Source organism: Syngnathus acus, chromosome 12, assembly GCF_901709675.1.
Source record: "Syngnathus acus chromosome 12, fSynAcu1.2, whole genome shotgun sequence".
Classification (NCBI taxonomy): domain Eukaryota; kingdom Metazoa; phylum Chordata; class Actinopteri; order Syngnathiformes; family Syngnathidae; genus Syngnathus; species Syngnathus acus.
The window spans coordinates 11275356-11296389 of record NC_051097.1 but is presented as its reverse complement, the minus strand read 5'-3'; the positions used below and the strand labels follow the sequence as shown (position 1 = coordinate 11296389).

Genomic DNA, 21034 nt, shown 5'->3' with positions numbered 1-21034 from the left:
CTAGGAAATATGCTACTTCCGGCAAGCGCGCGCTGACTGACCAATCAGCGGCGATCTTGGAACCGACTCTTCCGGAATTCGCAGCCTTTCGTTTTCCCGAATCTGGCTGTCCAACTGGGTCCTCACCCACCCAACCGATGTCGTCCGGCCGGCCTCGGGGTTGAGAAATGTTTCCCTGGCGTGTGGGAGAGCTGAGAGACAGCAGCCTCCTTAAAAGTGGTGAGTTGTTGTTGTTGTATTAGTTGTTGTTGTTTTTTTACCTCCCGGAAGTGAAGAGCTCTGGAGGGGTGGGCAGCAGGTCTTTGATTTGTCCTAACGTGTTTTTATCCGTCTACGGCTCTGCTTTCGGCCTACTTGTACGTCATTAAGCTGACTCGCTGTTTTGCTAGTGAGGACCAATAGCATAATGAAGATGCACCTTCAATTGAATGTCCAGAAAATCGTATAAATGCCTAGACGGCTTTCCTGGATGTCCACAACTTTGAAAAAGTCAGTTCATTGCCAATTTGCTATCTGTAACCCACTGACCCCACCTGCTGTATAAATGTAGATTTGCAATTAGTATTTGAAGAAAGAACCCCCGTGCTTTGAATGGCATCACATGGGATTGTGACATCACCATCTTGTAAAAAATCTAGTTTGACCTGGTTCTCCCACATTGAATCAACAATTGAGTATTGGATTGCGCTTTGACTTTGAGCGCTGAAGAATGGCAACATGTTTAAGATTCTTTTCAGAAGGGGAAGTAGCTGAGTGCGGTTTGATATAGATGACCTAGACAGAAAATTTAACTGACGCCTCGTCACGGACCGATGGGACAGTTGAGACGGGAACTTTCTGCCTCTGGAGGCAGCGATGAAGGCGGGACGAGCCCGGTTATGTGCGAAAGGCACCTGCCGTGCGGTCGGAGGCTAACCGGCCGCCCGTGTCGTTTGCATCCCCGCAGGTGAGCCGTCATGATCCCCATCACGGAGCTGCGCTACTTTGCCGACACCCAGCCGGCGTACCGCATCCTGAAGCCGTGGTGGGACGTCTTCAACGACTACATCTCGGTGGTCATGTTGATGATCGCCGTGTTTGGCGGCACGCTGCAGATCACGCAGGACAAGATGATCTGCCTGCCGTGCAAGTGGGTCGCCAACGACTCGTGCGAGGCGGCGCCCGGCGGCGCCCCGCGGCCGGGGGAGCCCCGTGGCATTCAGAACGACCTGGACCGCCACCAGTACAGCTACATCGACGCCGTGTGCTACGAGAGCAAGCTGCACTGGTTCGCCAAGTACTTCCCCTACCTGGTGCTGCTCCACACGCTCATCTTCCTGGCCTGCAGCAACTTCTGGTTCAAGTTCCCGCGCACCAGCTCCAAATTGGAGCACTTTGTCTCCATCCTGCGAAAGTGCTTCGACTCGCCGTGGACTACCAGGGCGCTGTCGGAGACGGTGGTGGAGGAGAGGGACTCCAAGCCTTTGGGGAAGGCCAACGGCTCGAACGACAAAAGGACCCTGTACCAGGAGCTGGCCGCCGGCAAGGACGTGGAGGCCAGCGTGCCCATGCTCCAGAGAACGAGGAGCAAAATCGAGAAGGGCATCGTGGAGCGATCGGAAACGGGCGTTCTGGACAAGAAGGAAGGGGAGCAGGCCAAGGCTCTGTTTGAGAAGGTGAAGAAGTTCAGGATCCACGTGGAAGAAGGCGACGTCATCCACCGTCTGTACGTGCGTCAGACGGTCATCAAAGTCATCATGTTTCTGTTGATCATCAGCTACGCCAGCTACTACGTTTGCTACATCCGCTTCGGCGTCATGTGCACGGTGGAGACGGAGAAGCTGACGGGCTTCGGCACCTTCTACTGCGCCCACCCGCTGGCGACCCTCTTCCAAATCCTGGCGTCCTTCTACATCAGCCTGGTGCTGGTGTACGGCCTGATCGCCATGTACACGCTGGGCTGGATGCTGCGGCGCACGCTCAAGCGCTACTCCTTCGAGGCCATCCGCGAGGAGGGCAGCTACAGCGACATCCCCGACCTGAAGAACGACTTTGCCTTCATGCTGCACATGCTGGACCAGTACGACCCGCTCTACTCCAAGCGCTTTGCCGTCTTCTTGTCGGAGGTGAGCGAGAACAAGCTGCGGCAGCTCAACCTCAACAACGAGTGGACGCAGGACAAGCTGCGGCAGCACGTCTCCAAGAACTCCCAGGAGAAGTTGGAGCTGCACCTGTGCATGCTGAGCGGCATCCCCGAGACCGTCTTTGACCTGCCGGAGCTGGAGAGCCTCAAGCTGGAGTTCATCCCCGACGTCACCATACCGCCCATCGTGGCCAAGCTGTCCAACTTGCGCGAGCTGCGGCTCTACCACACGCCGGCCAAAATCGAGTCGGCCGCCCTCACCTTCCTGCGAGAGAAGCTGAAGTCCCTGCACGTCAAGTTCACCGACGTCAAGGAGATCCCGCTGTGGATCTACAGCCTCAAGAACCTCAGCGAGCTGCACCTGACGGGCAACCTGAGCGCCGACAACAACCGCTACGTGGCCCTGGACGGGCTGCGGGAGCTGAAGAGGCTCAAGGTGCTGCGGCTGAAGAGCAACCTGTACAAGCTGCCGCAGGTGGTGACCGACCTGAGCGCGCACATCCAGAAGCTTTCCATCAACAACGAGGGCACCAAGCTCATGGTGCTCAACAGCATGAACAAGATGGTCAACCTGAGTGAACTTGAGCTGGTGCACTGCGACCTCGAGCGCATCCCGCACTCCATCTTCAGCCTGCACAACCTGCAGGAGATCAACCTGAAGGACAACAACCTGAAAACCATCGAGGAGATCATCAGCTTCCAGCACCTGCGCCGCCTGGTGTGCCTGAAGCTCTGGTACAACCAGATCGCCTACATCCCCATTCAGATCGGCACCCTCAACAGCCTGGAGAAGCTCTACCTCAACAGGAACAAGATCGAGAAGCTGCCCGGCCAGCTCTTCTTCTGTCACAAGTTGCGCTTTCTGGACTTGAGTCACAACAACCTGACTGTCATCCCGCCCGACGTGGGCTTGCTTCAGAACCTGCAGCACTTTGCCGTCACGGAAAACCGAGTAAGAAGCTCACCGCGCAGGTAAACCGAGGTTCACTGCAACTTCTGAAGCCGTACGTACGCCTTCCTCCCCCAGATCGAGGCGCTGCCCATGGAATTGTTCCGGTGCTGCAGGAAGCTGCGCGTGCTGCAGCTGGCCAACAACTGCCTGGAGACGCTGCCGGCGTGCGTGGGCCAGCTGGCCGGCCTGACTCAGCTGGAGCTGCGGGGCAACAACCTGGAGAGCCTGCCGCCCGAGCTGGCCGAGTGTCGGCTGCTGCCGCGCGGCGGCCTGCTGGTGGAGGAGAAGCTGTTCAACGCGCTACCGCCCGAGGTCAAGGAGCAGCTGCTGAGCGCGGACAAGGAAAAAGCCTGACGCCCGCCTCGTCTCATTCTTATTGCCTCGGCGAGGTAAGTGGGACGTGACACTCACTAATGTACCCGAGAAGCCTTAAATGTTCCTTGCTTAAGCCTCAATCAGAACCGCCTGGGGCGTGCCACCTGGGCTCTGTGCCAAGCCCCCCTTTTTTTAATCGGCACGTCGAAGTGATTTTCTTCCTTTTTGCACTGCCTACGTGCCAATGGACCAGAATCGGACATCCGGAAGGAACTGCTTGAATAGAATCGGAATCATTCACTCAACTCCTATTACAGAGGGCTTTTTATGGAGCGGACTACAAAGTTCACTCATCAAATCAGAAAGTGGTGGGCGTTTATATTTGCCAAATGGAATCTGCCTGTTTACCGCCGTAGGCGTATATGTTTTGTAGGTGAGAAAGGTGTGGCCTCGCAAAATGCAGACAAAGGTCGCCTTGTGGCTTTTTCTCTCGTGGCTGCTGTAACGCATGGGCCAAAGTATTGCTTTTCTGGTGATCGTGACCATTGTATGGAAATGTAGCGTGAGCGCATCTACGGGGTGCCACTTAACCCTCACTACACATTCCAACACGACTCCAAAATGGCCGCCTCAATATTTGGTGGATGTGGAGGCTTCTCGTTTTTAGCTTTTGCAAGCTAAATGGACATTTTTTAGCTGCTCACGTCCACTGCTTTGAACCGCTTCACGTGGCTTAGCATGTTGCTAATATGGCCTTAATTTATGTCTTATTTTTTTTAAAAAAAACAAAAAAAACTTAAGCTGCACACTTAAATGTTTACCCAATTACAGAATGCGTTCTTACAGCTGCCTGATTGTTTTGTATTTTGATTCTAATATTAAACGTTTTGACACAATTAGGGTTTACTTGGTGTTTTTGTACAGTAGTTGATGGCAAAAAAATCTAGAACTGTAGAACTGCCCCCACACTGAGTTTCTCTGCACACATGATCAGCTAAGATTGGGGGAAGATCCAGAGCCACTTTCAAGTTGCCAGATTGTGAAAACACCTGTGACACCGCAACTATCATGACAAAGCCAACAGGTGAGCAGAGCTGCATTGTATTTTATTGGATGCTCAAGTTAAAGTTCTGGTAAGTGGCGCAATGCATTTTGCAAGTGTGGGGGAAAGACACAATAAACATTCTTGCTGTTAGTTTTTTTTTTTTTTTTTTAAACTTTGTTGCGTTAAACACGGCAGCTTGTACAGGTTGCCATTCACTTTGTGTGCCACTGAATTCAACTTGTAGCGTATAACGGTGGTTTGTAACTCAACGAAGTAGCCGCTAGAGGGCGCTAGACAATTGAGACGCTTGTTGTCCATAGCCATGCGCAAAAGAGAAACTCGATGATCCGTTACATCCAGGCGTGATGACGTATGAGGTAGGTCACGTTCCCGAAAGTCAGCTGCTGGCTCAGCCAACCAATCAGCAGAAGCGTTTATGACGCTTCCTCCTCTCAGGAGGCACACAGTTTGTTTTTCAGAGCCGTGAAGACAACATGGACTTCCTCAGTGACCGAAATGTGCAAAAGGTGAGAAATGCACATCATTTGAGAAAGATACCGTGGATTCTTTGTTGAGTTTGATTAAATAAGTAGTTTGCATGCGCAGCCAATCAGCGACGAATGAAAGCTGCGAGTACTGCCAATATTTTTGGAGTTACTGGAAATATTTTCTTCTTGAATTATGCACATTAATGTACAGTAGCAAAGGGCCGAGCTGCACATTCAGTTGATTAGAATACAAAAACATCTTTTGTACCAGTTCAGTGTGATGATAACCACAGAACCGGAATTCAATTCTTTTGGAAAAAAAAAAGGATACAAGTTTAGAAACAACTCCAAATGAATCAAGTGTGAGCGGAACTTGGTGCTGTCTCTCATGTGTGTTTTTTTTAGTACTTTGAGGACGGCTACGTGGTTCTGGACGGGTTCCTGACGCCCGGCGAGTGCGACGAGCTGCGTCAGAGGATGTCGGAGATCGTGGACGTGATGGATGTGCCGGCGCACTGCCGCACCACCTTCTCCACCTACCAGCAGGAGCAGCTCAGAGAGCAGGTCAGCGGCTTCGGTGCTGGCAAGTCGTCAAGTACATATACTTAGTTAGCGTTTTGATCCAACTCGGCGGGTTTCTGTCAAATGCCTTCCTTGATGTCACACTGCAGATGCAGGTATGTGACCTTCTTATTTTATTTTAGCAGACCCAATCCGTAAGGTTCGACAAAGGCGGCCATACAGAATATTTTTGAGTTTCATAATTGAATCATACAGCAAAAGGAAAAAAAACCATCCAAACATTGTCCATATATTTTTTGCGTTACTTGTTGCTAGGCAGAATTTGTGGGTCACACTCGTAAGCATTTTTTTTCCCATTTCTTTTCGTGAATGTTGAATGCGTTTGATGAAGTCAATCAGCTGTTGTGCTTTTGACCCGCAGGGAAACGCCGACTATTTCATCACCAGTGGAGATAAGATCCGTTTTTTCTTCGAGAAGGGAGTTTTTGACGACAAAGGTCAGTTGGCGTATGTATTGGCTCCTCCTCATCTTCAGTGAAGTGACTTTTATTTTTTTATTTTCCACCCGCAGGAGAGTTTGCGGTGCCCAAGCATCGATCGCTCAATAAAGTGGGGCATGCGCTGCATGCTCATGAACCTTTGTACGAAACAGTTACGCATTCGGACAAAGTTCAGGTGAGAAAGTTCACCGCACACCACAAGTGACTTTTTATGTTTTTTTTGTTGTTTTTTTTGCAAGTGAAAGGCTCAAACACACGCCGGTGAAATCCTTTCACAAATCCCAAAAATTGTTAAGGTGTATGAGAGCATTCCACTCGCGTTTGTAAAAGCGACCGTTCCATTTGTGAATGTCTTGCGCGCTCATGATCCTCTCAGGGAATCGCCAGGAAGCTTGGCCTGGTTCATCCTGTCATTCTGCAGAGCATGTACATCTTCAAGGTCAGCCTGCACAACATGCAAAAAAAAACCCCAACTAGATTTTCATGCAAACAATATCAATGAATAGTACTGCCATTTTTTTTATGTGTTTTGCCCTTCCAGCAACCCAGGATTGGTGGAGAAGGTGGGTCAAGAAAAGTACAAGGCTTGATCTGATCTTCTGATATCATTGAATATTTGCTGTTGCGCCCCCTAGTGATGCCACACCAGGATGCCACCTTCTTGTACACGGAGCCCCTGGGAAGGGTGACGGGCCTGTGGGTGGCCCTGGAAGACGCCACCGTCAACAACGGCTGCCTGTGGTTCCTGCCGGCCTCGCACAACAGTAAGCGGACACGTTTATTGGCACGCCCGCGCCATCCAATTCTTCACCTCCCACCCGGGCAGGCGCCGTGACTCGACGGATGGTGAGGACGCCGCCGGGCACCTTCCCCCTGACGGACTTCATCGGCACGGAGCGGGACTACGACGCGGACAAGTTTGTCCCGGTAGAAGTTAAAAAAGGTTCATTGAAACTTCTTTTCAGTTTCTAATCTTTCGCTGGCATTTCAACTGGAGTGTGTCGACTTTTGATAATCACTAACGCGCAGTAAATGACCTGTAGGTGGCGTGGTGCTGATCCACGGCCAAGTGGTGCACCGCAGCGCCGAGAACGTATCCGAGGACTCGCGCCACGTCTTCACCTTCCATCTCATGGAGGCCCACCAAACCCGCTGGAGTCCAGACAACTGGTCAGCCTTTCAAACACAAAGACGACGACCAAAAAAAAAAATTTTTGACATTGCTCCCCTTTTTTTCTTTCAGGCTGCAGCCCACCGAAGAACTTCCTTTCCCACCCCTCTACACCAAATGAGGTCGTGGGATGACGGTTTGTTCCCAATTATTCTTCAAAGCATTCATACAAATGATTAGGCAAGGAAAAAAGATGAACGAGAAACACAGCTGATATTTGCGCATGTACTTTAATGATCGTGACAGGACGGTTGTACAAATAATTTCATTTCGATACTTTCACACAAATGGAAATAAATTCAAAGCAAAATGACACGATGAAATAAAAATGCAGGGAGATCTCGCGTTTGGAGGAAACATTCAATCGTGATTATTTAACGGAGAAAACACTCCTTAAAGTGCTTTCAGAAAATAGTTCATTGAAAACTAAACATGAAATGTGCCAAAAGTGGATTATGAGGAAACATCACATAGTGATCAACTAGGGCTAAGATTTTTTTTCTTTTTCAAATATTTCTTTTCTTTCACATGCAAGATTAAAAATATAGGGAAAGGCTCATATCTTAGCATTAAACTTAGCTTAAACATTCAGTCGTGATCATTTAGGGTGGAATGGGGGAATTTTAAATCATAATAAATACCGAACAGGGTCCCACGAAAGCTGAAAAAACAGCATCTACTTTCATCGTCTCGCCGTTTAAGGCTTTGATACCAGGACGTTGTTCACTACTCACAAGCTTTGGGAAATTGGCGGAAATTTCCCAATGAAGCTAATGAATAATTTGCCAATTTGTTCATACGTCATATTTGGAGAACTTTTCATCCATCCTTGACTGAAAAACGAACTTTGTTGCATGATTTGTGCATAGCCTCGTCAAAAATAATTGCTTAGACGGGCATTCATTTTTGCTTTTTCTGTTTCACTTTATTTAACAATAATTAATGACTTCTTATTCAATCTCAGGGATGTATTATTGGCAAAAATAACAGGTTCTCCCCCTCTCCCCCCTAAAAAATGCACAAATTGCAAATACGAGGAACGCTGTCATGCGGTATGCGGGCCCCCTCGAGAGAATGTACAGTTCAGTTGTATGCAAGTAAGAACGGATCGTTTTTTTAAAATATTGTATTTGTACAATATATTTTCATTGAATGGTTGGTTAGGGACCTTTCGAATCAAGGTTCAAACGATGCATAACGTTTCATTTCATCATTTCGTTTCATTCTGAAATTTCAACCCAAAGCGTCATACCCCTAACTTTGAAAATGTTTTCCAAGGCGATCCGTAGGCACGTCAACAGCCTTGCGCTCGTTCCGGTTTGGGTTTTGCCGTCTGCGTCTTTTGCGCCGTTCCTCGCCCGCCGCTCTTGTCGTCCTGTCAGAGCGTGAGCAGGATGAGCAGATAGAGCGGCAACAGCAGGTTGTCGATCTGCGAGGTGTACGCTTCCAGCATGGCCACCAGCGCCACTGAGCTCAGGATCCAGGAGTAGGCGCCGTTGAGGTTGACGCCCACGTCGAAAATCAGCAGCAAGGCCACGCCGACAATCTGGGCCAATACGGACGTGGCCGTGCCCTCCATGGTCTTCTTGGTGCCCGGCCATCGGATCTCGCCCACGGCGCTTCCCAACACCGACGCCGCCGTGTCGCCGATGCCCACCGCCAGCACGCCGGCGTAGGGCACCAAGCCGCCGGCCCCGGGGAGCGTCCCCTTGGGCGCGCAGGCCCCTGGGAAGATCCAGATGGGCAGCGCCATGCCCAGCAGGAGGTAGATGTGGGTGAGGATAAGCGGGCCCGAGTCACGTTCGTCCAGGAACAAGGTGAGCATCTGGCGAAGAGGGCGGCCCAGCGGCTTAATCCGGAAGTAGCGCACGTACTCCAGGAAGAGGAAGACGGCCAGGCAGCCCGCCGACGCCACGTGCAGCAGCTGGCTGTCGTAGAGGAGCCCCGGGACGAAGGTGGCCACCACGAGGACGTGGAAGTACTTGCGCACCACCGTGGAGGCCCGGTGCTTCTTGGAGCCGGCGCGGCGCTGGTAGTTCTGGTGCAGTACCACGCCGGTGGCGGCCAAGCACAGCGCCGCCCAGTAGGCCACGAGTCCCAGGCGGCGGCGGTTGAAGGTGATAAAGTCCCACAACCACATGATGGGATGGCGCCCGATGAAGAGCGACAGCCACGGCATGAGGATGCCCAGGCCCAGCACGGCCGTCATGGTGTGGAAGAAGAGCGACGACACCCACGTCTCCGACTCCATGAAGCAGAAGAGCAGCGCAAAGACCACGCCCAGCAGCAGCGAGCCCACCACCAGCACGGGCAGCAGGTAGTGGACCGGATCGGCCCCCTTGGCCTCGGCCCAGCTCAGCGAGCGCTTGATGAGCTGGTTGACCACCAGGCTGACGCCGCCCACCACCAGGAGCGCCTCGCCGGGCGTGAAGCAGCGAGGCAGCAGGTACAGCACAATGAGGCTGAGGTAGACGAAGATCAGCAGCACCTCCAGCACTTCGATCACCTCCGACACCGTCAGGGTCTGCTTGGCGGTGTACAAAATGGCGCTGGCCGAGAGGCCGGCCACCACGCAGGTGTTGACGGGCACCGGTCTGGTGACGCCCAGCGCGATCAGCGACAGGAAGAGCGCCAGGACCATGCCGCTCACTGTCACCACCATGGTGAAGCGCTCCAAGTGGACGCTGCCCGCTGATGCGCATTTGGCCCGCAGCACCAGACCCAAGAGCGGCATCACCATGGAGGCCGGGACGATGCCGCTGTTGGCTGCGGGGCGGAACTGGAAAACGGCGCCGCCCGACTTTAGCAAGCGGTCCCACTTGTGCTGCACGTAGAAGGCCTGGATGAGCAAGGCCACGGCGCACCACGAGTGCTGGTTCCACAGCGCGGTGTGGACGCAAAGAACCACCGCCGACACCACGGCTGACTCCACCAGAACCGGGTCGACGTGTGGCATCGTGGCTGCAGATGGGCAGGCGGGCTTGCGATCGACAAAGGCCGCCGGCTGTCACTTCTTCATTTGGCCCACGGCTCACTCTAAAAGCGGTTGATTTGGAAGTTGGCAAAAAAGAAGAGACTGTAAGGACTGAATCAAATTGCATAGAACAGATAGTAGAACTGACAATGTAAATGTGGGCCAGGTGAGAAGGCCTTGCTGTCACTGAGCGCTCACCACTCGCTTCCCACCGGGGTGAACCTTCCTTCACACACTCCCATTTACACACGCTTTCATTGCACAATAACCTTTAGTCCCTGCGAGGGCTCGCTAGTTACACTTTTAACTAACCCCTTGAGGTTGCATACTTGTTATTAATGGCTATTTTGGGCAAGTACGGCAAAAAGCAAGCAGATGATTTTTCAGCTCTTTTATTTCTGATCTGAGGCTTGCAGAGATGCTGCAGGCTAGCGACACAACACAGCGTTATCCTCAACGAAACACTGCACACATATAATGGTCGTCATAACCACCGAGGATGCACAGAGAGACACAATGATAATTCGACTTACTGCGTTATTGTGTTGTCATACGGACGAGGCGAATGGAAGGGTGTCTTCCCTTTGTCAGAGAACGTTCGTCTCCCAGCCAGTAGGAGGCCGCCATGTTTCGATAGCCGGGTCACGTGGTAGCCCCACTTTCCATTGGTTCATTTGATTGATTTGTTTATTTTAAATGAAATTATAATTTGGTGGAGCTATTAATTGAGTAAATAATAGTATTACGGTAAATATATGACGTAAATGTAAATCATAATTGATACGATTTGATGGTTTCGCCGTCCACAAGATGACGGCAGTAACTGCTCGAGGACAGCCTCGAACTCCATTGCTATGTTAGATTTTATATATATTTTTTAAACAATTTATATCCATTAAGATACTGACGATCATTTATTGCGTACAACTTCCATAAGTACCCGTGTGGCGTTTTTATATTGTCGTCCACAAGACGGCAATCGAGTATTGCATCTCGACGGGTATAACCACAAAGAAGTCGAGGGTTGTTGTTGTTGTGACGACTAAACGCCTACCAGCCAATCATAGCGCAGCATCCACGATGGCGGACTCCACGATGAGTTTCAGGTATGAGCCGCAAACTTAGCTCACTTTTTTCGTTTGGCCGATACGCGCTGTGAAAATTGACGAAAAAAACCTACGAAGCGACCTTCGTGCTGCAGTTTTGACCTCAACAGACCGCCTTTTTATGGCATATTTCCCCGTTCAGCAGACGGCTCTTAGCGTCACGCTAACTTAGCTTAGCAACAGTGCTAACATTTGAACCGTTCGAATGGCTCGGCGGTGTGGAGACTGTCCAGGCTAGCCAAGCATGCGGCATTTCCGCCTTTCAATGCTTTCACTCGTCACCACCGAATGTACAAGTCGAGATAGTGAGTTGTAGTTGATTGGCCTTGTTTCTTTCCCGTAGGAGCTGTCGAGAGTTATGGACCATTTTGCTGGGACGTTCTGCGCTGAGAGAGCCAGTATGAGTTTTCTTCTTGTGTTGTAATCCCTAGTCTTAAATGGCCAATTGAATGCCTGTGTTGGATGGATTTGGCTGTTTATTTACCTAGCTGATAGGATATGTGTTTACATTTACTGTTACATACTCATTAAACAACTAGCATGAATCTAATCTCTCTATTCAAACCCCCTAATGGTCAACCAAACCGTTTAATTTAGTACTAAAAATCTGCTTCTATAATGTGAAACTATTCATGGGCAAAGTGAATTTATCATTGATTTTATGCTAAGTACAAATCCAGCCGTTTTCATGACACAATGCACGAATAAAAAGATGAATAAACCTGATGTTTTCTGAAGGCTCAGATAGAATCAGAGCTGGAAACACACTGGGAGCGACTGCATCAAGGCTTGAGCTACTACAAGCCACCCAGGTATACGTTGTCGACTTCTGATCTCAAACATGGAAGGGAAGTAACTGTGTGATTGTACCCGTCTAGCTCTTCCTCGGCCAGCAAAGTAAAGGAGAAGAAAGATGTCGCTCAGCCGCTGAAGGATTTTGGTCTTAGGCTGAGTAAGCTCCTGGTAAGATGTGGTTACAAGCGCCCTTTGTTTGTCAGTTTGTTTGAACCCGACTGGTGCCATGTGATGGCAGGGCCTGGATGAGCTGCAGAGTGTGCAGCTGCTACAGTGTTACCTGCAGGAGGACTACAGAGGAACCCGGGATTCTTTAAAGGTGAGCTCTCGCCGCACGTCGTGTCCGCTCTTAAATAAACATGCAGGAGGACTCGAGTGACGTTTATACATTTTGTTTGTGTGCGCACAGGTTGTGCTAAAGGATGAGCGGCAAAGTCAAGCGTTGCTGCTCAAGGTCTGTAGATATGTGCTCCTGCTTTCAAAAAAGAACACTTTGTTCAAATCGAGTGTGTGTGTGTGCGTCCACAGGTAGCAGACTATTACTACGAGGAGCGCATGTGTCTTCTCCGCTGCGTCCTCCTGTTGCTGACGTACTTCCAAGACGAGCGTCACCCCTACAGGGTTAGAAGATCACCACGCACACACTCTCGTCCTTGTTTGGTTTTGTGACGTGGCTTATCTTCTCCTTGGCAAGAGCGAGTATTCCAACTGCGTCAACAAGCTAGAGAAGGACCTGGTGAGCAGCTACCAGACTCAGTTCCAAAGCCTCTTCAAAGCCGAGGCGCCCACGTGGGAAAGTCACGGGAACCTCATGGTGACGCTCCGCCGCCGCACATCCAGTGGAGACGAGTTGAAAAGATGGCGCGCTAAGGTTTTTTTTGCCGTCCCTCAGACAGAGCGGCAGGTGTCGCGCTGGTTCCTGCAGTGCCTGCGCGAGCAGTCGCTGCTGCTGGAGATCATCTTCTTGTACTACGCCTACTTTGAGATGAGCCCGTCAGACTTGCTGACCTTCACCAAGATGTTCAAGGAGCAGGGCTTCGGACTGCGACAGACCAACAGGCACCTGGTGGACCGGAGCATGGATGCGCTGGTCAATCGCATCGGGTCAGAACCCAATCAATTGATGTGTCAACTAAAATAGCGCTTTGATGACAATGCAGCTCATGTTGACGTCTTGTTTTGGTGCAATGCAGCTACTTGAGCTCTCTCATCCTGGTGGAGGGCATGGATGTGGACTTCCTTCACAAGTGCGCCCTGGAGGACTGCACTGAGCAGCATCAGTTCTCCAGTGTTCCCGACATTGTCAAGGTTTGACGATGGCCACCGAAATAGCGCTGCAGCGTTTTTTTTGCATTTATCTTTTTCAGTGAACATCTGTTCATCCCTGTCAGGAGATGGACCAGCTGTTGTTGACCTTTGGGGACATCCCCCACCACGGGCCGGTACTGCTGGCCTGGGTCCTGCTGCGGCACACGCTCAGACCCGACGAGTCCAACCCCGTGGTACGGCGGATCGGCAGCGTGGCCTTGCAGCTGGAGGTCTTCAAGTACCTCGCCGCCATGCTGAAAGGCCTGGGAGTTTCCGGGAACAATGTAAGACGGCGCCGACCTTGGTACCTACCGTCTGTCTGCTGGTTGGATTCAAATAGTCTTGATTTGAAATCTCTGCCGCAGTGCACAGCAAGCACAGCCAAGATGTGCGTCTATGGCCTTTTGTCCTTTGTCATCACGTCTTTTGAAGAAGAAAGCCTGCAGGTATGTGAGCTAGCTTCAAGACAGATTATTATTGATTCATCCTAAAATGAAGAAACGACACATGTTTTTCTACTTTGGACAGACTGGCAGCGGCGGGTCACAGAGCTCCCACCTGATCGACGCCGCCTGCGAGGTCCTCTCCGCGCCCAGCCTGGCCGAGGTCATTTGGGAAATGGTAGGCGCCGACTTGCATCGCCAAAGAATCTCGCAGGAAAGATTGTCTTCATCTTTGCCTCTTTTGTTTGGAATCCCGTCACAGAAGCCCAACATGGGCTTGGGAATGATTCTTGACAGCGCCGTCGGGATGTTCCCTCACAAGACCGCGCCTCTTTTGCAGCTCCTCACTGCGCTCTTGTCTAACAAGTCCACTGTCAAGAAGGTAAATTGCCATTAAAGGAAAAGAAAAGTCACTAAATGTTGGAATATTTTATTCTGTACCAATGTGGGAAAAGCCAAAGGGTGAATACTTGTGCCAAAAGCTGTGTTGTTCCTTGGTGTGTGGCAGGTGTACAACTTTTTGGATAAGATGTCCTTCTACACGCAAGCGTACAAGCACAAGCCCAACGACATCATCGCCAAGGAGGACGAGACACTGTGGAAGAGACAGACTCCTAAACTTCTCTACCCGCTTGGTTCGTTCATTTGAATCGGATCCCCCCCCCCCCCCCCCAGAGGAATGGTCAAACATTCGAACAAGATTTTGTCTACGTATGCAGGCACGGGCCAGACCAACCTGTGGATGCCACAGGGCATTCTGGGCCAGGTGATGCTTGGCGGCGAGCAAGGTTACGTGGTGCGCTGGGACTTCCCGTACAGCTCTTGGACACTGTTCACGTGCGAGGTGGAGATGCTTCTCCACGTGGTCTCCACCGCAGGTACGCCACGCCACGTCTATTCAGTCCTGGAACATTCCCCCCCGCTCAGCTCATTCCTTCCGTGTGCAGACGTCATGGCACACTGCGCCCGCGTCAAGCCCATCTTGGACCTGGTGCACAAGATCATCAGCACCGACTGGACCGTGTCGGACTGCCTGCTGCCCCTCACGTCGCGCATCTACATGCTTCTGCAGAGGTAAAACTTTCACCGAAAGAATGCCATTTGTGAGAAAGGTCTTTGAAAGAAGTAAAGGTCACGTGTCTTGTGTCAGGTTAACGTCAGTCATCAACCCTCCGGTGGACGTGATCGCCTCGTGCGTCAATTGCTTGTCAGTGCTGGCCGCCAGGATGCCCGGCAAGGTGCTGACGCCTTGCCTTGCCTTGCCTCGCCTCGCCTCGCCCCGCCGCCACTTGTCCCCGCACTCTCCTCACCTGCTCCTTGTCTTTTCAGGTGTGGTCCAGCCTGCAGCGCACGGGTTTCCTCCCGTTCTCCTCCCACCCCGTGAACAGCATGGCCCAGTGTGTCAGGTGCCGTCCCGTTTCCCCATATTCAAAGGCGAGCTGCAGCAGGCAGGACCGCTCTTGAATTTCTCGCCATCTTGTTCCCCTCCAGCGCGGAGGGCATGAAAGCGGGTAACTACGGCAACCTGCTGGTCCAGATCGAGCAGCCCAGAGGGGAGTACGCCGTGACCATGGCCTTCCTCAAGTTGGTCACCACCCTGGTCAAGGTGAGCCGCGCCCGTCGTGGTCAGACGTACGCAAGCGAGTGCCGCTGTCGCTAAGACTGCTGTCGCGTTGCCTTCAGGGTCAGCTGGGCAGCACTCAGAACAAAGGACTCATCCCCTGCGTGCTGCTGGTGCTGAAGGAGATGCTGCCCACCTACCACAAGTGGCGCTACAACGCCTACGGCGTCCGAGAGAGGATTGGTGAGGCGCATTTCAGCCAATGGTGCTTTTGTTGTTTTTTTCTTCCACGTTTGCTGTGGAAAGCCAACTTGCAGTGTTTCCTCAGGCTGTCTCATTTTGGAGCTCATCCATGCCATCCTCAATCTGAGTCCAGAGGGCGGGGACCAGGGCAGGTAGGGCATCAAGTCGAGATGTTGTCGGGAGGCATTTTAAAAACGCAATTCCATTTTTTCTCTCTCTCTGTCTCTCCTTTCTTGTGACTACAGCATGCCCACCCTGCAGTCGCTCTGCATCTACAGTCTGGCCAACACAGAGGCCGGGCAGGCGGTGGTCAACATCATGGGAGTGGGCGTGGACAAGATCGACATGGTTCTGGCCGCTCAGCCCAGCAGGTCCACACCGACTCCTCGGCGCCGCTTTTGTGTCCTCCCGCAATGGTCAACAACTCACCTTGTCTGTCGCCTTTGCGCAGCTACGGCTCCGAGGGCCCGGGTCAGGTGCTGATCCAGATGGTCAAGCTGGCCTTCTCGGTCAGCAACAACGCCATCCGCCTCAAGCCGCCCTCTGATGTGGCGTCGCCCCTGGAGCAGGCCCTGACGCAGCACGGCGGCCACGGCAACAACCTGGTGGTGGTGCTGGCCAAGTACATCTACCACAAACATGACCCGGCGCTGCCCAGGCTGGCCATCCAGCTCCTCAAGCGCCTCGCCACCGTAACTTGCTGTTGCTATTGATTCATTTATCCATTTGTTTGTTTGTTTGTTTATCATGCCGAACGCACGTGCGCCTCTGGCCCCGCCAGGTGGCCCCCATGTCCGTCTACGCCTGCCTGGGCAGCGACGCGGCCGCCATCCGCGACGCCTTCCTCACGCGTCTGCAGAGCAAGACGGAGGACATGCGGATCAAGGTGATGATCCTGGAGTTCCTGACGGTCGCCGTGGAAACGCAGCCGGGCCTCATCGAACTCTTCCTCAACCTGGAGGTGAAAGACGGCAACGAGGGCTCCAAGGTTCGGACCTTCACCGCTCCAGATGACCTTCATGACAACGCTTCCGATTTTGCCGCCAATTTAGTCGCCCGCTTTTGTGTACCCGCAGGAGTTCTTGCTGGGCGAGTGGAGCTGCCTGCATGTGGTGCTGGACCTGATTGACTCCAAGCAGCAGGGCAAGTACTGGTGCCCCCCGCTGCTGCACCGCGCCGCTCTGGCCTTCCTGCTGGCGCTGTGGCAGGACCGGCGGGACAGCGCCATCTCTGTCCTGCGCACCAAGTACAAAGTCGCCGCCTCGTGCAACGGTGACGAATTGTAGCATAGTTTGACTTTCTTCCCCCTCCAAACACAGAGAAAGGTTTTGGGAGAATTTAACCATGCCGCTCTTTGGAATGCTGGCGCCGCCTTCAGACACCACTGAGGTATGGCCTTTCAAACGCTCACTAAATGGAAGATGTGGACTCATTCATTCATTCCTTCATTCCCTTCAGCCTTGCGTTTTGGAAACGTGTGCCTTTGTCATGAAAATCGTCGGCCTGGAGGTCTTTTACGTACATAGGTAAGTTGTCTCTCTCAAATTTGAAAATACCATCTTGTAGGGTAGTGTCATTATTAGACTCCAGGATATATGTAAAAGAGGAAAAAAAAATACTGACGTCAATAATAATCGAAATGGATAATTCCGCATATGAGATGGAGCGTTGAGCCAAGCCAATGAAGCTCCTCCTTTCACTTGAACAGCGCCTCTCTGGAGCAGCCTCTGAAGGACGCCCTGCGGAGGTTGGCCAACGCGCGGCGTTACGAGTACTGGTCCCAGTACGTCAAGTCGCTGGTGTGCCACGTGGCGGCCATGGAGGACCAGGGCGTTTGCTACTTCCCCGACCAGACGCACATGCTGATGCTGGCCTGGCGGATGCTGCTCATCCTCGCCACCGGTCACGTGAGTGCCGTCGCCATTTTGAAACTTTGTGTTTCTCCCCATTTCATCTTTTTTTCTCCCTTCTTTCTCAGTCCGACGTGATGCAGCTGACGGACAACCAGACGAAGCTGAAGCTTTTCATGGACGTGCTGGATGCCACCAAAGCCGCCGTAAGTCGCCGGCGTTGCGGCCCTCGTCGCTCCGCCCGCCGTGGCGTGACCTCACCTTCTCTGTCCCTTAGCTGACCAGACCCTCGTCGATGGCGTGCCTCCGCCTGGGCTCCATGACGGCCACGCTGCTCCTCATTCTCCTCAAGCAGTGGAGAAGGTACCAAAGACGAGTCGTCAATTTTGGAACGAGCTGAACGTTTTCTGGTTCCTCCTTCCCAGCGTGGTGGCGACCGCTCCCGACATCCTGCCGCCGCTCTCGCTCATGCTGGAGTGCGTCCTGCAAGCCGACCAGCAGATGATGGACAGGACGAAAGCCAAAATCCTGTCGGCGCTCATCTCCGTGCTGCAGATTCAAGGACTCAACGGTATGAGGGGCGCCACGCCACGCCACTCTCTCTTGGTTGTAACCCCTTGAAAGCAGTCCAGCAGCCTTTTGTCTTTTTGAAGCCAACATTTTAAAAAGCCACATTTGGACACCCAGACACTGGAAAAGAATAGAAACATAATATGAACACTTGCAAGGTGGATGATGTGAAAATGTGTCCGAGCCAGGCGGCGAGGTGTCGCAGCTGCCCCAGCTGCTGTTGTGCGTTTGCGAGACGGTGAAAGACGAAGCCTCGTCGCTGAGGGACAGCACCCGTCAGGCGCAGCGCTCGGCCGAGCCTCCGGAGGGCGACGACGACGACGACAACATGGAGACCGACTTCGCCCGCGGACCCCACAAGGACCAGAGGGACGGGGTGAGTCCGCCTCAGCCCTTTGTTCTTTGGGACAAGTTGCCTTCTTTTTTCACGCCGGCGCTCTTCAGGTGTGCGTGTTGGCGCTGCACCTGGCCAAGGAGCTGTGCCGTAGCGACGAGGACGGCGAGCATTGGGTGGCCGTGATGAGGAACGTCCCTGTGCTGCCCTCCGTGCTGAGCGCCGTGGAGCTCAGTCTGCGCTCCAAGCAGAACCTCTACTTCACCGAGGCCGCCTTACACCTGCTGCTCACGCTGGCGCGCACGCCGCAGGTCAGTGCAAACGCACATTGCCGCCACAAATGCCTTCAATGCGCTCAGAAGTCTCGAGCTTTTGTTCCTCCCTCCACCAGGGGGCAGCAGCTGTGGCTGGAGCAGGAGTCATCCAAACGATATGTCTTCCTCTCCTCAGCGTCTACGAAGTCTCCAACAACGGAGCGTCCCAGGTAGTACGGTCGTTTGTCTTGTCTCCCTTTTGGCCTGTGATGTGAAACGGCGCCCTCTCCTGTGCAGAGTTTCAACCGCAAATCTCAAGACTGCGCATGCTGGCCCGGCGTCTACCGCCTGTGCGTGTCCCTGATGGAGAGTCTGCTCAAGACGCTGCGCTACAACTTTATCAGCGAGGCGCTCGACTTCGTGGGCGTGCACCAGGAGCGCATCCTGCAGGTGCGTCGGCATCGAATGACTTTTTCCACACGACTCTGGCCAGCCAGCGCTAACTTGCCGTCTCCTCTCGTGCGTGCAGTGTCTGAACGCCGTGCGCACCGTGCAGAGTCTGGCGTGTCTGGACGAGGCCGACCACACCGTTGGCTTCCTGCTGCAGCTCTCCAGCTTTTCCGACGAGTGGCAGTTCCACCTGCCCAAGCTGCTCCAGGATGTGCAGGCAAGTCCCGGAGGACCCCTCCTCATGCAAAAAGATTTTGTTCCTGAAACGTGTTTGAATGTGCTCTCAGGTGAATCTGTGCTACCTTTGTCAGACGTGCACATACCTGCTGCACAGCAAGAAGATGCTGCACCACTACCTCCAGGTGACCGCCACATCGGTCATGTTTTTGCCAGCAGCATGATAGTGAATTTGACTTATTTGACAAGCGGCGGCAGTGGCACTCTTTCATGCTCTCCTGTTGATACAATTGCAAATGTTCCTCCTGCAGCCTAAAAACGGCGAGTCGTTGCCCCCCGGGCCCCTCCCCAGGACGCAGCGCCCCTCACAGACCCCCTCCAAGGAAGTGGCGCTGTCAGCGGGGCGATACGAGTGCGACGAAGTGGAGCAGAAGGCCGTGCTGGCCGTACAGTGCGCTCTGCTCAAGATCCTCAGCAAGACGCTCGCCAGCCTGCAACATTTCACGCCCGACTGCTGCCAGATGATACTGGATCAGGTACTGCACGCACGCACGCACGCTTCTGTCTGACTGCTGTTTGTTTTTGCTATCACAGCTATAATACGTGAAGGTTTACATTAGACTTGTTTGTTTACTTTGAAAAATGTGTGCAGTGCATGGACCTGTCGTCCTACCAGACGCTGTTTGCGCTGAGCTTCACGGCCCCAGCCTTCGATCCCGACGTGTCTCCGTCCTTTGGGACCCTCTTGGCCACTGTCAACGTGGCGCTCGGGATGCTCACCGAGGTACCATCAACACGCATGAGAAAGCGCATGCATGACGTGACAGGTTTGTTTTCTTTGTATCAGATGGAGAAGAAGAAGGAGACGGCCTTGCTCAGCATCGTGGCTCTCGCCTCCTCCGAGGAGATCCAGGCTCTGAAGTGAGAACTTTTAACCCATGCAAGCAACACTGCCTTCTTGTGTAGATGCCCTAAATATGCGCTTTTTTTTTTTCTCTTGTGTTTTTGAGGTCCCTTTTGATGTTCACCATGGAGAACTGCTTCTACGTGTTGGTGTCACAGGCGTTGCACTGCCTCAAAGACGTTGCCATCTCGCCGCGAGACAAGCAGCGGCTCAAGCAGGAACTCAGCTCAGAGCTGGTAAGCCCAAGCTGTCAGGCTTTATTGTGTGAGGGGATCTTATGCTTACATTTCAAAATGTTCTCCTCGTCATTCCATATGTTTTCATTGAGCCTCTCAGCCTTCCTTCACATGCAATTTCTCTCTCTCTCTCTCTCTCTCCAGGAACAGCATTCTCTTCTTTTGATAAGTTCTTTGTTTTTCCACAGAGCACTCTCCTATCCAGCCTAGCACGCCATTTCCGCCGTGGCTCGCCTTCGTCCCCGGCAGGGGGCAGCGGTGCAGTGGCCCTCCCGTGCCCCCCGCCTCAGTCGAAACCACCCACCCCAGGCTCCAAGGGGATCCACGAGGGCCAGGAGCCGATCATCCAGCTGGTGCAGGCCTTTGTACGACTGGTGCAAAGATGAATGCAACCATGGAAATACCACAGCCAGTGTTCATTTAAAGGCTGCCCAAAAGGCAACTTTTGTGTTTTTCTACAAGGCCTAGTTTTATAGGTCCGTTTGACAACCTTCACCATTCACTTTGGATGCGTTGCCAGTGTGGATTAAAAATGTGCACAAGTGATGATAGACAAATGCTGCATTTATAGCATTGAGCTACAAGTATGTTTGAAAGTATTTGCAAGCTAGTTTTCACTTAACATTGGCGATTTAGCACTTGCATACTTCACAGCTTTTGTTTCAATGCTAAAAAAGATGATTCTGAAGTTTTGAACATGTTTGAAACTTGCTT

At 52.5% G+C, this 21034-nt stretch overlaps 4 protein-coding genes across 6 annotated transcripts; 3 read left to right on the top strand and 1 right to left on the bottom strand.

The window, feature by feature from the left end:
- Nucleotides 1-67: 67 nt before the first annotated feature.
- On the top strand, nt 68-4285 carry lrrc8aa (leucine rich repeat containing 8 VRAC subunit Aa). Its single transcript, XM_037266223.1, has 3 exons — nt 68-219; nt 947-3074; nt 3150-4285. The coding sequence occupies exons 2-3, from the start codon at nt 957-959 to the stop codon at nt 3426-3428; spliced, it is 2397 nt and encodes a 798-aa protein (XP_037122118.1). The 5' UTR covers nt 68-219; nt 947-956; the 3' UTR covers nt 3429-4285.
- Nucleotides 4286-4796: 511 nt separating this feature from the next.
- phyhd1 (phytanoyl-CoA dioxygenase domain containing 1) lies at nt 4797-7785 on the top strand. Of its 2 annotated transcripts, XM_037266229.1 has the most exons (11): nt 4797-4961; nt 5328-5486; nt 5866-5941; nt 6016-6119; nt 6321-6383; nt 6486-6507; nt 6580-6708; nt 6771-6887; nt 6988-7114; nt 7188-7277; nt 7312-7785. In XM_037266229.1, exons 1-10 carry the CDS (start codon nt 4929-4931, stop codon nt 7234-7236), a joined length of 879 nt encoding a protein of 292 aa, XP_037122124.1. In that variant the 5' UTR covers nt 4797-4928; the 3' UTR covers nt 7237-7277; nt 7312-7785. The 2 variants fall into 2 exon arrangements, with proteins under 2 accessions (XP_037122124.1, XP_037122121.1); XM_037266226.1 differs by having other exon boundaries at nt 7188-7785.
- A 108-nt stretch (nt 7786-7893) lies between these two features.
- On the bottom strand, nt 7894-10753 carry dolk (dolichol kinase). 2 transcript variants are annotated; one of them, XM_037266225.1, is made up of 2 exons: nt 10623-10753; nt 7894-10165 (listed from the first exon to the last, which is right to left on the bottom strand). In XM_037266225.1, exon 2 carries the CDS (start codon nt 10069-10071, stop codon nt 8494-8496), a length of 1578 nt encoding a protein of 525 aa, XP_037122120.1. In that variant the 5' UTR covers nt 10072-10165; nt 10623-10753; the 3' UTR covers nt 7894-8493. The 2 variants fall into 2 exon arrangements, with proteins under 2 accessions (XP_037122120.1, XP_037122119.1); XM_037266224.1 differs by having other exon boundaries at nt 7894-10151; nt 10623-10752.
- Nucleotides 10754-11072: 319 nt separating this feature from the next.
- On the top strand, nt 11073-20706 carry nup188 (nucleoporin 188). Its single transcript, XM_037265683.1, has 43 exons — nt 11073-11195; nt 11539-11593; nt 11934-12007; nt 12074-12158; nt 12229-12309; nt 12400-12444; nt 12519-12611; nt 12685-12804; nt 12883-13094; nt 13184-13298; nt 13382-13582; nt 13664-13744; nt 13827-13919; nt 14004-14123; nt 14250-14376; nt 14461-14619; nt 14689-14815; nt 14892-14979; nt 15071-15147; nt 15233-15347; nt 15425-15545; nt 15631-15697; nt 15791-15916; nt 15997-16237; nt 16327-16533; nt 16622-16791; nt 16865-16934; nt 17004-17071; nt 17254-17452; nt 17524-17601; nt 17673-17758; nt 17821-17966; nt 18154-18341; nt 18410-18610; nt 18691-18783; nt 18851-19003; nt 19083-19220; nt 19291-19365; nt 19492-19716; nt 19833-19964; nt 20028-20101; nt 20191-20320; nt 20509-20706. The coding sequence occupies exons 1-43, from the start codon at nt 11170-11172 to the stop codon at nt 20704-20706; spliced, it is 5280 nt and encodes a 1759-aa protein (XP_037121578.1). The 5' UTR covers nt 11073-11169.
- The last annotated feature ends 328 nt before the right edge of the window (nt 20707-21034 follow it).

Excerpts from the sequence above, each read along its gene's own strand:
- lrrc8aa (XM_037266223.1), top strand. The coding sequence starts at position 957 with ATGATCCCCATCACGGAGCTGCGCTACTTTGCCGACACCCAGCCGGCG. Across the intron at positions 3,075-3,149 it reads TTGCCGTCACGGAAAACCGA|ATCGAGGCGCTGCCCATGGA; the intron begins GTAAGAAGCTCA and ends TTCCTCCCCCAG.
- phyhd1 (XM_037266229.1), top strand. The coding sequence starts at position 4,929 with ATGGACTTCCTCAGTGACCGAAATGTGCAAAAG. Across the intron at positions 5,487-5,865 it reads AGGAGCAGCTCAGAGAGCAG|GGAAACGCCGACTATTTCAT; the intron begins GTCAGCGGCTTC and ends TTTGACCCGCAG. Across the intron at positions 6,384-6,485 it reads AGAGCATGTACATCTTCAAG|CAACCCAGGATTGGTGGAGA; the intron begins GTCAGCCTGCAC and ends TTGCCCTTCCAG.
- dolk (XM_037266225.1), bottom strand. The coding sequence starts at position 10,071 with ATGCCACACGTCGACCCGGTTCTGGTGGAGTCAGCCGTGGTGTCGGCG.
- nup188 (XM_037265683.1), top strand. The coding sequence starts at position 11,170 with ATGGCGGACTCCACGATGAGTTTCAG. Across the intron at positions 16,935-17,003 it reads CGCCTTCAGACACCACTGAG|CCTTGCGTTTTGGAAACGTG; the intron begins GTATGGCCTTTC and ends CATTCCCTTCAG. Across the intron at positions 19,366-19,491 it reads TGCTGCACCACTACCTCCAG|CCTAAAAACGGCGAGTCGTT; the intron begins GTGACCGCCACA and ends TTCCTCCTGCAG.